Raw genomic sequence first — 14,996 nt, 5'->3', positions numbered from 1 at the left:
GCCGTACCCGCGGTAATCCCTGCCCGGTGCCGGTGCGGCCTGCCCCGTCCGGCCTCCGCTGCTTCAGCCCTTCCCTCTCGGGTCCGGGGAAGCCGGTCCGTGCCTGTCCGCCTGCCCCACGGCCTGTGGAGGTGGCCGGGCTCTGCCCGCTGTGGCAGCGTGGGTGCTGAGGGTGCCAAGCGCCCCTCCGTCCCGGACACCCCCCCCCGGTTTGCCATTAAACAGATGTACGAGTCACTGCATCGGCCTCCGTCTTTACCTCCGGTTGCCAACGTCTCCCGGTCCCTCGAACGAAGCCCGGAGCGACCGCGCCTCCCGTCGGGAGCGGCGGTGCCGTGCGGGGACACCGGAGGGGCGGCCGCCCCTTTTTTTGGGGGGGGGGGGAGCGGTTCGGTTCGGAGCCCTGGGGTCTCCTCCAGGCGTGGTGCGGAGCGGAACGGTGCCCCGCATGGGGAGACCGTCGGTGGTGTGTGGCCGTGAACCGAGTCCGTGTCCTCTCCTGTCTGCTAACTCCCCCTTTTGTGTTCCTTGTTTTCACCGGGCCGGATTCGGTCGTGATCTTAAGTGGAAAAAAAAAAAAAAGCAAATCTGTTAAGAGGATTTTTGAGGACAATCTGTTTGACGATGTTTGCGCAGTTACTGCTAAAGGCAGCTCTGAAGATTGTTTGGGGGGGGGGAAATCTTCCAGAAGGCTTGAAGTAAACTTCAAATGTTTTGTTATTTTCCAGGGTTTGGGTGTGGAAGATAGATTCCTGTGATCTCCTGAAGGTATAGCTTGTCACTAGAAAAACAGTTACCTCTTCTCCAAAGCTCTTCTTCTCTCCTTTACACTCTACTTGCACTGTATTTAAAGAAAGTACAGAAAAAGAAACGTTTTCTCAAGCACACAGCAGATCAGCGTATTGACGAGTTTTACATCTCCGCATTGAGCAGCACAAGTTATCCTTGGAGAACCAAGTGACAAAGTTTAGCCAAAAATAACTAATAGCAAATGTCACTATTAGAGCAGCTTTATGGTGCTGTCTACCTTTTTCTTGACTACCTGAAACTGAGACGCACTTCCCAGGGTTTGCTTCTTGAAAACCACAGGGGTGGGTGGCTGCCCTGGAATCTACCTCACAACATTTTTAAATGGTTCACTGTGAGGGCATTTCTGCTCTAGATTGAGTACGTCGGTGCGGGGAGCAACTCCAGGTGTCTAACAGCTGCACGTCTCACCTTGCATGGCAAATGAAAATTGTTTCTTTCTCATGTGTGTTGAGTGCAGCTTGGTTATCCCCATAAGGCAAAATAAGATCTGTCCTATGTTTGGTACAGAAACACACTACAGGTGAAGGAAAAAACAGTCTCCTGATATTCACCTCTGATAATAAACACGTTGTTGGCTTTTTTGAAAAAAACAAACAAAAAAACCAAAATCCCAAAACATAAACAAAAACAAAACGTTCAGATTTGATATCTGCATACCTTTGTAAGGTATCAAGAAGAACAAGTATGTGATTTTCATTCTGGTGCTGCACTTCGTAACGATAATTTTGATTGCTTATCTCTCATGAAATAGAGGTATGCGACTTCTGATGAAGGGTACAAAAGCAGTTACAGCAGCTGAAATTAAAGATTTCATTCAAGTGCATTTGAACATTTAAGTTCTTTATCAATTTCCTGTTGGTTGTACCCGTGCAGTATCTTAATGGTCTAAAGAACTAGGCAGTTTAGGTATCACAAATATGAGTAAATAGAAAACTGAGAGAAGGTCTACTCTGCACACAACTATAAAGTCTGTTGATGTCTCCTACCATTCTGATCTCTGAACCTCTCTTCTGATAGTTACTTGTGGTTTTAGGAAGTTTTGGGTAATTTCCTCAAAAGACCTTTCTTTTCCGTTTTATTGTTGTTCCTGTCTGTAACAGAGAATGTGATGATAGGGTTATGTCTTGTCTTTACCTCCTAAGACAGCGAAGAATACGTTTGTTGCTGTATTTTCAACGCGGCCTTTGTCATAAAGTATTAGGTTTGTCAGTACTGCAAAGATCAAGCAGAGAGCAAGAAATATAAGGAAATATTTGAAATTCACTGATGATTTGTGGTGGGAATAGTAGACTTGTCTGAAAACTCATATTTGCAAAGGATGGAAAAGTAATCTTTTTTCCAATTTGTTTTTTGTTTTGTTTGCTTGAGATTTTTTTCTTTTAAGAAATCTCAATATTTGAAGTTAAGCAGAATGCGTATTTCAAATGGCAAGAGGAAGAGATGAAGAAGTTACTGTGTGAGCTCGGAAAGATTGTAGGAGGTGAAAAAGTAAGAGCAGCAGAAGTAATGAAGTTAAGCAGAGGAAGAGAGGAGTTGGTAGGGAGAAACAAGGCCATGTGAAGCAGGAATGGCGTGGGAAGGACTGGCCTGGGCATGTTACTGGCTCTTATGCAAAGCCCCTTCTGCACTTACCTTACACCTGAGTGTCCCAAACTGCTTTGAAATTTTGGTTGAGGAAGTAGCTGCCTGCACACAACTTGAAAATTGCTGTGGGTGTTCTGATTAACTTGTTCGTGCTCTTTTCCCCTGCCTGAAAGTCATCGCCAGCACCTCCCTCCTGACTGCGCTGTGCTGCTGCAAACTTCTGTTACTTTATCTAGTGGGGGATGTTGTTTTTTTTTAATGGACTAGCTGAAAAGTGTTAACAAGCAGTCTTTGTAAATGATCTGGGAAAATGATCTGCCATTTCTAACAATAGCCATCTAGAGTTTTGTTTGGAAATGGTTAAAACAGATTCAGATAGGTGTGATTTTTTAATTTTGTTTTAACATCAGTAGCCCTTTACCTGAACTGTTCCTGCTTAGGGCTTACCAGAGGGGCAGTCAGGTACTTTTGAGGAAAGTTGTGCTCTGGGGTCAGGTGGGAATGGGGTTCCTCTTGATGAAGGGACAGGGTTCTTCCATGGCCTAGGGTTTGAAGTTTTGTTGGTTTTTTTTTTTAAATAAGGCAGGCCAGTTCCAAAATATGATGCGTCAGTGTGTTATGCTCTCTGCAGCCTGTGTTACCTACCAAATCAGTTAGTCTATGCAGGACTGTTATTTTTCATGTGGTTTTCACACTCAGACATGAGGGCTGTCTTTGTAATAGTCAAGCTGGTAGCAAAAAGGACAATTGCCCATTGTCTAAACCTTTCACTGGTGAAAGAAAATCTAAATTGCTGGAGGCTGGCAGTCAGATACATCTTTCTCTGTTTTGAGCATCCGTATGAATGAATACAGTAAGAGACTGCTTCACTTTGACAATCTGAAAAATACCAAAACTTTGTCTGTCAAGCTCCTCTTCCCTTTCCTAGAGGCAGGTGTTTTGTCTGCTTTGATGCCAAACACCTGAAACGGCTGTTTCCCACTCTGTGATGAAGAGGTGGGGCATAGCTATTGCCCAAGTTTGAGGATGGTGAACAGTGGAACTAGATATCTTCAGACTGTGTTGTGATGCTGATGTTTGATGTTTCTTGTCTCCCAGTGGCCTGCCGTGCATGCTGAGCAAGAGGACGAGCCCTTTGTCATCATTCCAGTCATTGGTGTGGACCTGGGAGGAGGAGCCATTGTTTGACCTGAGCTTCTGGGGAGGATAGATCAAAGTAGGTGTAGTGCCGTGCTGCCTCTTCTTACTTTTGTCTTCGTTATGAAGCATCCGTGAGTCAGCTCCTTGGGCGCTCTTTGACACTCGTGATCCAGCAGTCTTGTTTAGCTGCATGTTTTCAGCAATGGTCATGTACTTAACTTTGTGTAAGTTCATCCAGTGGGTGACAGAATGGGAAGGAAAGAGTGCTTGAATTAAGTTGGCTTTTCAAGTATCACTAAAATTGCAGCATGCTTTGGGGGGATTCTTTCATTTCCTATATCACTGAAGGTCTCTTTTCTCACATCCCGTAACCACAGATTAATATTGTAAATGTGCTTGACTGGAGCCAGGTCTGCTTTTATTCTCACCCTGTGGATAGGAACAGGCTAAGACCTGTTTGAAAGGGTGACCCCATGTATAGTTGAGAGAAATGTTTAAGCATAGGGGCTTCATTTGGTCTGTCAGGTCCTTTTCTGTCTTACTTCTTTACTACCTACAACCGTTCAGGTGGCCAGCGTTTTAGTTATTCCTCCTGTCTACGGCATCCAGACCTAAATACTGGTATAAAATAAGTTTATTGTCTCTATTACCACCAAGTTCTGACCTCATTCTTTGATATTTTTATTTGGCATAATAGATATTATGTTTACCTAAGAACCCACATGAGAGAGGCAGAGTCTAGCAGGTACAGATATATCCACATTATCCTCACATTATTGCTGCATACATTGTGCTGCTAAGCAGAGTTCTGTGTTGGCAGGTGTAAAAGTTTCCAGGAGCTTACAGTCGCTGTGTGGATAGGACAGCTTTTAAAACAGATTCTGTAACCTCCAGTTGTTAAATTTTAGGACTGTATTTATAGGTTAGAAACGAACTTGAGTGTATTAGGAGATAGCTGAGCATGTGCGTGGATGAGTAGAGTTCTGATGGTCTTTGGATGTGATCTCATCTGGTGACGACAAAAGCGACTTCTTCGGCTGTGCAGGTGAGATTGAATGATGTATGCTGATCTACTAGAAGACTAAACAGAAAAGAGTACAGTGTATGGATTGTCAGTAAGCATTGTATTTTCCTGCTGGTGCGCTCATGTTTTATGTGGTTTTGGTTTGTTTATTTTTGTGGGAAGAGTGTCTTCCTCTTTAGTTTGACTTTGGTATAACAGGAATACAAATGAGGTCAAATCTGTCATGATCAGGGAAGGACTCTTGCAGGGTGTACACAGAAAGCTGTCATAGTAAGAGCCTTTGGGCTCTTTAAATACCATCACCGCACAAATTACTTATGTACAAAGTTCTTGAATCTAATTTTTTGTACTTGTGTATCAGTATGTGAATTTAAACAATACCATGCAACTTCCTTCCACAACTGAAAAACTGAACTCCATCTGACAGTTCTCATGTCTAAAAAAGCTTGTTGGCTTCCCTAGGGAGTAACTGGAACACAGAAATAAAGATAGACCTTTCAGAGAAAGTATTCCCTTTCCTCTCCTCCATGCATGATAGGGTCACGTAAACAAAATAAGGTACCCTGTGAATTAGGCAAAGTAACTTTATAATGTCTCTGGATTTCCTGTCCCGCTAGGGAGTTGGTAGTGAACTCTAGTGATGCTTGCCATTGTGTTGGGATCACAAAATAGCTGAAGTTGGAAGGAATCTCTGCCAATTGTCTCGTGCAACCCCTTGACTCAAAGCAGGGTGACTTAGAGCAGTTTGCTCAAGGCCATGTCCAGCTGGGTTTTGAACATCTTCAAGGATGGAAACTCTGCAGCCTTTCTGGGCAACAGTGTAAAAAAGGGCTTTTTCTTATGTTTAAGTGGAATTTCCTGTATTTTATCTTTTGTGTCCGTTGCTCCTCATCATGTTTCTGGACACTACTTGGAAGAGCCTGGATCTGTCTTATTTACCTGCCCCTCCATCATGTATTTATGTACATTGATAAGATCCCTCTGAGCCTCCTTTTCTTGAGGATGAACAGTCCCAGCTGTCTCAGCCTGGCCTCATATGACAGATGCCCCAATCCCTTAATCATTTTAGTGGCCCTTCGCCGCACTCGCTCCAGTATGTCCATCTTATCTAGTACTGGAGAACCCAGAGCTGTACACAGCGCTCCACATGAGTGCTGACCGGAGCGGAAGGATAACTTCCCTCACCCTGCTGGCAATGTTTTTCAGGAGCCCAGGATGATTTTTGTCCCAGAATTGTATTGGCTTATGGTCAACTCGTCGCATCCCCAGATCCTTTTTTGCAAACCTGCTTTCCAGGCAGTGGGCCCCCAGCCCATCTCCTTTGCACGTGCAGGACTTGGCATTTACCTTTGTTGACCTTCATGAGGATCCTCTCTGCCCACTTCTTCAGCCCACTGAGGTACCTCCAAATGGCAGCACAACCATCTGGTGTATCAACCACTCCTCCCAATTTTGCATCATCTGCAAACTTGCTGAGGGTGCACTTTGTCCCATCAGCCAGCTTTTATAGCCTATTTGTTTAAAAAGCAGTATTGCTGAGTACATGAGAAGGGAAATTGGGGCTTTAGTCCCAGAACCACCAAAATGGCTGTTAAAGGTTGTAGGTAATTACTGCTAAACTGGTAGCAGCACAGAGATGTCATAGCTAATGTTGAGCTGGGCAGACGCTCTTTGCAGGTATGTCTTCCTCAGGTCCAAGAGCATTGTAGTTGCATTTTCATGGCATTCTAACTCAGTTCGTAAGTCCTGATGGGACAATGCGACATGCTAGTTTGTATGAAGGCTGCAGATTTGTATACTACCTTTAGTATTCTTTTTTTTTATCCTGCCTTTAGACCTGAGTGTGTGCAGAGCATGTCTGGGTGCTTCTGTATCATAGCTCTGGCGCTTCTCATCATAAGGTTAAATTCCACAGCAGGGGAGATGGAACTAAATGATCTTTAAGGTCCCTTCCAATCCAAACCATTCTGTGATTCTAATTCTGAAGTGCCAGTTCAGGTGACTCTGCAACCCAGGTGTAGATAGGCTCCAAGTAACTTCTATCAAATAGTGCTGAGTGGTCCTTCTCTGCTCTTTCAGGTACGTATGTAAGATGTTGCTTAGTAAAACAAGTTGCACAGTACCCAGAATTAATACTAGCTGGTGGAACGATCAAAACTCGGATTCAGACACTCATTTGGTTCCCGATCCATGCAGGTACCCTGGCTTTGAACCTAGGATGAGGAGGAGCTGTGGAAGCTGAGAGCATATTAAGTGCAACTTTTCAGAAGCCGAAGTAGTTGAGGTTAAAGTAGTAGTTAAGGTTAAAGCAGATGCACCCTTGAGTAGCTTTTGCTGTTACAGATTTGAGCTTTGATTGTTGTAGCTGTTAAGCCTGCTCAGTTTTATCTTCTGTACACAGAGCTCTATGACTAACCTTAGCAATTTCAGAAAGGCCAAAAGTATCATTGGAAAGATGGGTTTGGGCATACATTCATGACCATTCTGATATAACCTTTTGGTTTTTTGTAGATACAGACTCTTCACTTTCCAGAATGTTTGCTGGATATGAAGATCCTGAGGATACTGAAGTGTATGAAGATGAACTTTATCATGAGGAGTCATCCAGTGAAGAGGCTGTTGATAGTGAGGTGGAATTTCATCTCTACAGCCAGATCCACTATTCCCAAAATCTTGGAGAAATCAGCACGCTGGAAATGGATGAAGAAGCTGATGTTGCAGGAGTCACGGCTCATAGTTCAGTTCTACCTGAGAAATGGTGTGAAGACAAGAAAATCACTGGGTTCATTGATCATGGCGCTCAGCTTTCAGACGACCCTGAGATCATCGTCTTGTCTGATACACCGGATGAAGACAGCGTTTACAAAAGCAAAGCAAAGAAGTCAACGGGCTCTTTAGCTCAAGGTAAAACACGTATCCATCCAGGATCTTCCACGCCAAATGATGCTGAAGCTGCTGCACGTAATACCCTGTATCCTGTTGGATCAGGCACAGACATTTCAAAGCAAAGGAAAAGTGCTAGTGGGAAGCTTAACCCAGTTAGTTCTGCTGGAGCTCATGCCATCCAAGACGTGTTGGTAATAGATAGCTCAGAGCAGGAGAGCTTGATATCTGACAGTGATAATGTCGAGAGTTGGATGCTTTTGGGAGCTGGTGCAGATGACAGAGATGAAGATATAATGTTGAACATTGAAGGCTGTGGAAGTCCAGTCAGCGAAGGTTAGTACTGTTTTTAATCACTCGTTTATTCTTCTGTATGTGGGAGCATTTGTCTGCAAGGATGCTGATGTCAGTGTTTGAAAAAAAAGTTAAACAGAAAGCAAATTGGAGTGCATAATGATGGGTGCAAAACTATGATGAAGGAAATAGCTAGCCATTTATTTATACCATTTCAATACCGTTATTTCACTAGTGTCATATATGGAAAGACAGTATTTTTGCTGGCAGAAATTTAGAAGTAGTATCAGAGTGATTCATGTTGTGAGCTTTCCAACTTTCCTGTATATTTTGTATTTCTAAGAGCATATAAGAAGCAGGGGGGGCAGGGCAGGGGCAGGGTGAAAGGGTGGCAAAATAAAGAGGGAATACAACGGTTTCTTGTTGTAAACAAAGTAAGTAGAAAAAAAAAACCAGTTTGAGGACTAGAAACATAAAGAAAATCAGACGTAGGAACTGCATAACAGTGAAAAGTTTGCTGAAATATGCTGCAGGGTAGGAAAGTAGTGCTCAGAACCTCGGGAGCAGTGTCATTCCCCTTTTCATGTGATGAGGTTTCTGCCCCGCTGCCCCTGTCTGCCTTGCCTCATTGCCCCTCAGCAGTGCAGAGAACAGTGCTTGTTACGGCTTTGCTGTATGCTCGACCAGCGAAGTTACAACTCAGAAAAGGGATGAACTGTAACAGGAGAGGGCAAGGAAGGGAGGGGAGACCTGAGCTGGTTCCCTTTCCTGAAACAGGTTCTGTAACCACTCCTTCAGGAGTCTGGCAGTTTGGGCTGTTGATCTAAAATTTACTGTAACTTCTTGTATGGATTCTGCATTGAATAATTCAGAGAGATTCCCAACTGCCAAGACTAAAATTTAATATTTTGGTATTTTGCAAAATACTCTTCCACATTACAGTGCAGAAAGTTAGTAAATGTGATGGTTAGCGCAACAGATTTTGGATATCTGTTTGTAATAATCATGGTATGCAATGCATACTTTGCCACCAGCAACCAAAACCGTGTTGGACGATCAGCCATGCTTTTTTCTTGCCCACCGGTTTCCCGATGCAGAAAGATCATTTCCAGAAACAGCGTCCCCTGCCAGTCTGAGAAAAAACAGAACCTGAAGAAAGGCTGCTTCAGTGGCAAGGCTAGCCAGATCAGCTGCAGCACCAGGCACCTTTGCAAGATTTTTAAAATTTAAAACAAAAAAGTATACCATAATTTTACTTGGTGTACATGTAAATGAGGTGGTTTTGGGTGCAGGGAAATGAAACGTTCTGCAGCGCTGACCTGCAGGCTGACACTAGTAAAGTTTTTCCTGAGGGTGGCTGTGTAAACAGTGCTGCTGTTCACATGCTGCTCCTACGCTGTTTGAGAGGGGAAAGCTGAGAAATTGTCTTTGCCGACACCTGTTTCTTGCCCATAAATGTTGTCCATAAATGTTCAATAACTAACTTTTTGCTTAGAGTTGTTCCTGTGTATGTTTTTGCATAGCTATCCATAGTCCATTGCTAAACAGTCCATAGTGTGCACTCGATCTCAGATGGTTGATTAAAGACTCCACTGTGCTTGCCCAAGCCTCAGAGATTTAAGAAATGCTTTCCCTATTCCCAGTGCAATGCCAGAAGAGTGGCAGAGCATTCAGTTGCCATGCCAGAGCCCCACACAGCCACATTAGATTTGGAATTTATGTAATTTTTTTCTCCCTGTAAATGTTTTAAAATGCAGTTTCTAAGATTTAACTTGACATTGCTAAATTTCATTAATATCTTTCTTTTTGTATTTTCATATCCTGTCCTTTTCTTTGAAACTAGAGCTAATTGGCTTGTCTTTTTCTTAAATTACTCTTGCCTCTTGGGGACCAAATGTTTGGTGCCGTGTGGTGACTGCTGTAACAGCAATGCAGTTTGTGCACAGCACTGTTAATACATTTTCTGAGTAGTGTCTATTTTTCTCATAACTGCTGGGTAGGCAAATGACCTGGAGTTAGGTTTCTTTTGTTCCGTTTACTCTGTGTATCTCCTTGGATTTAGGTACCAAAATTGCTGATAGTAGCGCTAAAGATTACCCCAAAAAACAGAAGATAGAAAAATGTTCAAATAGTGCTTGAGACTTTAAGCCTATTTCAAAGTTACATATACACATTTTGGGAAACATTCTGTAACTAATTTATCGGAGTGATTACGCTTACCTAGGTGTAACATGAAAATGAAAATTCATTCTTTGTGCTATTATAGCGAAGGTGTGCCAGTGCTAACCAGGAGGGGCTTTTAAAATTCAATACAGGAGGTTAATATCAGGAGACAGTTTTGCTAATGTATGGTATGTTTTTGTAATGAACGTAATAATGTTTCTGATTTGTTTATATACTCATGGATGTTGACAATAAGCACGCCACATTCAAAGCAGGTAATGGGAGGAGAATTTTCCTGCGGTGTATAAACTCGTCATACTGTTCAGGACTAAAATGGTTTCATTTAATGTAGGTGATGTAAAGATTTTTTGAGATGCTCAAATGGGACCTCACAGACAGCCACACAAGAGGCTCAAAAATATAACTGTTCTTCTCCTACTCTGATGTTTATTCTCAAAGTTAGGTCAGAACCTCTTCAAAACCCCTTTTTGCAACTTGCCTCACATCAGTAGTGGTTTTGCCAACAGCAGCCTCATGCCTGGAGATGTGGGATGTATGGAACATGCATCAGACGCACACAGCTGTTTGGGAGCAGGTGCTACTTGTACACGCACATCTCTCTCTTCGTTTTAGCTGTTGCCTTTCTACATATGTATGACTTTCCAGAAAGCCTTAACCTTTGCGCATTTCTTCTGACCACGATCAAGTTAGTGATGATCCATTCGACTCTGCTGTATGCAGTGGGCAGAGCAGAGATCCATGCCTGGGTGCTGGCCCCGATGCAGGCACACACCTGAGGCGGAGAGGGTGCCGTAGGGCTGGGCTCCAGTCAAACCCCTGGTTCTCGACCACGTCCCAAATTCCAGTGAATGTTATTCAGGTAGCTCCGGCGTGCAAAAAGTTCATTGACCTGCTGTGTTTCTAATGTCTTTGGTGATGGGGATGCAAAGACACAGCCTTAAAGTAAATCGGTGCTGTATGTACGTGTGTATGTAATGAAAAGCCGAAAGAGCATCAAAATAGTTTTAGGGAACAAAAGCCATAAATCTTCGTAATGTAAAGTAACCATAATTGTTTATTGAGCTTATGCAGCATTGTATCTCCAGTTCTATAGACTATAAAGGACTCCTTTGCTGAAACATAAACATAAAAATTTTAAGTCCGAGGGAAGAAATGCATTTAAAAAGTACATGTGTTGGCAAATTACTCTCAAAGATATTCTCTGCTAATTAATTTAAATTATTTTGAGACATGCACAGTTCTGTTTTCAAGGTTTCTAAAGAACGAGATCAAGTATTTAGGTGACTGCATAGTATGTAAATTACTATTTTAGGGCTTGCAGTATCAGTAAGGCTGGATGTGGAGTGTAGTGGCTGGTGAAGCCTTGCCTTTCACATTCTCTGCCGAAACTGCCTGTGACTGCATAAATGGGATAGACCATGACAGTGTCATGGTGTGGTTAGTGTCCAGTTTGCTTCACATTAAAAGGGGAACTAAAACGTGAACAATTCTCCGGCTATGAGAGTAGCCGGTTGTGTCGGTCATTTGATGAATCTGTTTTCACGTCTGAGTCCCTGAAATAGAGATGGTGTGGTTCCACTGGAGTCAGAAGTAGCTCCTCAAGGAAAGGAATTAGGCTTATCTCCTCATGCTGTTAACTCCGCTACATCTTACCTGCCTGCCCTGCTCTTGTCTAACAACCTTATTATTTTTAATATTCTCTATAAACAAATAACACCTTCTTGATGCTTCCAACGCACAGAGTCTTCTCCCCATACAGCCTTCTAGCTTCAGTCATCACCGTCTGCTTTGACAGAAAAGAGACGTCCAGATGTCCCTTTGCCTTGGGACGTGAGCTCTGGTTCCTGATGGTAAATCAAGATTCACCTGTACCTTTCTGTCTTCAGCTGACTTCTTGAAAGTTATGGCTGGTCCACAAACACTGCTGTTCAGTACACAGTTGAAAAGTTTTCCTCCCTTTTGTGCCCTCTTTCCAAATGGCTTTAGATGCCTTTCACTTTTTATTTTTGCTTGCCTAATACCACATTTGTGCCCATATTTCTGTAAAATACAACTTTTTGTCATGTGTCTCTGGTTTCTCAGCACATACAGCTGACTGACAACCTTTAATTGATTGGGATATGAAGATGGGTGCTGGCTTTCTTGTTTCACATAGAGGGATATCATGGAAAGCACTTATTGTGTCCGTACTGACTCTGTCCTTCCTTACTCTGACTTGGTTTTGCTGTGGTGAGATTGCATATGGCTTGGAAGCAAAGCAGGCACTTGAATTACAGACGGTCAGCCAAGCTGAAAAGACAGTGGCCACATACCTGTATGTTACTTGCCCCCACCTGGTGATCTGTGGGTTTCCTTGCATGGCGTTTGGAAAAGCGTGCGCTGCTGCTGGTCGTTACTTTGCAAAAAGGGTCCTACCTGCTTCACGTGGTGTTTAAAAAATGGGTAGTTAGCAAATCTAGGTCTTTGGTATGATTTACCTGATTTTTTTAAATGTTTAGAGTCCAGAAGAAAGTGTGCAAAGAGAATCATTACAAACTACCATGTACTAAATGCAGTGAATTCATTTTTAGTGTTGGAGGGTTTCCAGGTCTTTGAAGGAGGGTTGTCCCCTCCCACCCCTTTCCTGCACTTTGCAATAAGAGTATATATGATAAGAATGTTAATCTCCTGTAGCTGGAAGTCTTTCATCCATTCCTTCATTAAAATCTTCCTTTTAACATATTTCCTCTCCCACACATAGCTGCAATCCTAATCTCTGCATTTTTCTTTTCCTCATGGCTTTTGGAAAGACAGCTTTCAAAGCTGCAGCATTGATGTCCGGCCACTAAGGGGTAGAAAAAACAATTTATCTTCTCCCTGTTTCATCCTTTGCCCACCCAGTACCTTCCTTGGAGACAACGGGCTAATGCGATCGCACTCTGGGCTTGGCAGGTTTGTGGAGCGCAGTGCATATGGTTGTTTTTGAATCCAAAGTTTCTATGAAAGAGCACATACGGGCTCTGCTGGGCTCCCAGAGAGGGAACGGTTGTTTTCTTCTCCGCTCGTGATTTTTTTCTTATTAACACAGTAGTGAGGCTTTTACAAGAGCATCACTAGAGGTACTACTTCTGGCAGAAGAAGTTGCTCTTGAAAGTAACAGCCAGTGGGGATCGGTCTGCCCTGGTAAAGAGCGTTCATTCGAATGCCCTTCGTGGTCATTGCTCCGCAGCCTGTAAGCCTCGTCGGAAGCCCTGGTGCAGCCTCCTTAGCAGCTCTGGCTGCGTTTTCATGACATTTGCAGACAGTGACATGGCATGCGATAGTCTGAGCGATTCCCATGTGTGCTGCTCGGCACGGCTGCTGCTCAGGGGTCCCGGGGGGTCCTTCCCTCCGCAGCAGCAGCCCCTGGACCAGGGACCGACTCGGCTTCTGTGTGGGTGCAGTGCCTGTTTAGCTGGAGCTCGCTCCAGCCCTGGGTCACGAAGAGGCTGTGTACCAAGGGTGACGCTGTGATTTATTTAAGCGTTTTGTTCTGCGACGGCGTAGAAGCTGTACTTGGTGTAGCTTTGGCTCTGGTGGTAACCTCAGACAAACGAAGGGCAGAAGACTCAGAGCAGAAAGCACAAAACTCAGCTGAGGCTGATGGGGTGTTGCGAGATACTTTTAAATCTGTTTGTCAGTGATCTTCTAGCTATCTGAATAGACGAAGTAATTTTTGTGTTTCCTAACAGATTGACGACTTGAATTTGTAAAATACGAGTATTTTTAATCATCTCTGTTGACACTAGTTATGAAAGGAAGCCAGCATTCAAGGGGTAAATCATTTCACTTGAGGCACAGGATTTTATGTCAACTTTTGCTCTAACTGTCCTGTAAAAATGCCCTGTATGAAAAGAAATAGTGACCATAAAATAAAGTGCAAGTTAGTGTTTCCAAAGCAGTTTTTTCAGCTTTCCATTTTGGCATCAATTGCCACCTTTTTTTTCCAGGTTTAGAGGTCTTTCTATGCACTGATTTTTAGCCTGAGTAATCAAGTCTCTCATTTAGCCAAAGAAACCCTAACAAAAGTACATCTGAAAAATGAAAAAGAAAAAAAGAAAAGGATTTGAACATTTAGTGAATGAAGCCATAAAAAAAAGGCCTAAAATTAAAAAAAAGTAATTTGAAAGCATTTTATTTTTGCCTCTTCCCTAAAAAATAATGTAGGAAGGAGTTTTCTCTTCAGCAGCAGTAACTACAGCTTATGGAGTCAAAATGGAAATAGCAGTCTCTGATAAATTTAGCTTATTGTTTTATCTCTGTCAGCCATGCTCAAAAAGGAAATACCCTTTGTTAACTATCAGTGTTTTAAATGGCTTCTTCTAGATGTATGACTTAATTTTCTCTTAACTCTGCATGGTGCTACAGAAACTATTCAAAAATCTGACCTCATCTATATTTTTTTTCTCTCTGTGCTGTTATTCAAATCCCTCAGTGTATTTTTAAATGGTGAAAAGGTGTAAGCTTATTTCTAAAATGACAAAAAAGTACAGTAAGTTGTGCTTTTCTTCTTTAATTTACCCCTTCCCTTGACAGCTAGTTTTGAACATGACCTTTGCACAATCTAGTATGTTTGTGTTCTAGAATCTTGATATTTGTAGCACGAATGTACTTTTTCCATGAAAATGTCTGCGAGAAATTTTTCATTTTGTTAGGCCACAGAAAAACTATTTGAAGAGCCATGCTTCCCTGTACTTTTTGGATGCCCAAGTTGTATAATTGCTGAATTCAATTTCAGCAAAGGTTGCTTTCAAAAGTAAAAACGGTTTATTGGTGAAAATTAGTTTAGCAATTAAAATACTTTTATTATTAATGCCTGATGGTGTGTGCTGCATTTCTTAAAAGCAGCAAGACTTACTAGTGTGGTCTGTGTGCAAATTTCAATGTCACAACCACCCCCCCCCCCCCAAAAGCGAGGGTTTATTTCTTGGCAGTTCTGCATGGCACCTCACAGCACGCTGCTGCGTGCAGATTGCTGCTTCCCCACTCGCTGCTGCCGCTTCTTGAGGCCGGGGAGGCTGCTGGGACGCTGCACGTCGGTGGCTGTGGCCGTGTCACG

The 14,996-nt window shown here is 43.0% G+C and overlaps 1 protein-coding gene across 1 annotated transcript in view; it reads left to right on the top strand.

The window, feature by feature from the left end:
• Positions 1 to 728: 728 nt before the first annotated feature.
• ZCCHC7 (zinc finger, CCHC domain containing 7) overlaps positions 729 to 14,996 on the top strand; it is a 120,609-nt gene continuing 106,341 nt past the window's right edge. The window contains exons 1-3 of the mRNA XM_010566427.1: positions 729 to 768; positions 3,493 to 3,610; positions 7,070 to 7,777. Of these exons, the coding sequence (XP_010564729.1) occupies positions 7,093 to 7,777 (685 nt within the window). The 5' untranslated portion in view covers positions 729 to 768; positions 3,493 to 3,610; positions 7,070 to 7,092. The remainder of the gene's footprint in view (positions 769 to 3,492; positions 3,611 to 7,069; positions 7,778 to 14,996) is intronic.

Source organism: Haliaeetus leucocephalus, unplaced genomic scaffold, assembly GCF_000737465.1.
Source record: "Haliaeetus leucocephalus isolate CR32 unplaced genomic scaffold, Haliaeetus_leucocephalus-4.0 Scaffold210, whole genome shotgun sequence".
NCBI classification, from domain to species: Eukaryota; Metazoa; Chordata; class Aves; order Accipitriformes; family Accipitridae; genus Haliaeetus; species Haliaeetus leucocephalus.
Note: the sequence above shows the minus strand (reverse complement) of the source record. Positions and strands in the feature narration are given on the sequence as shown.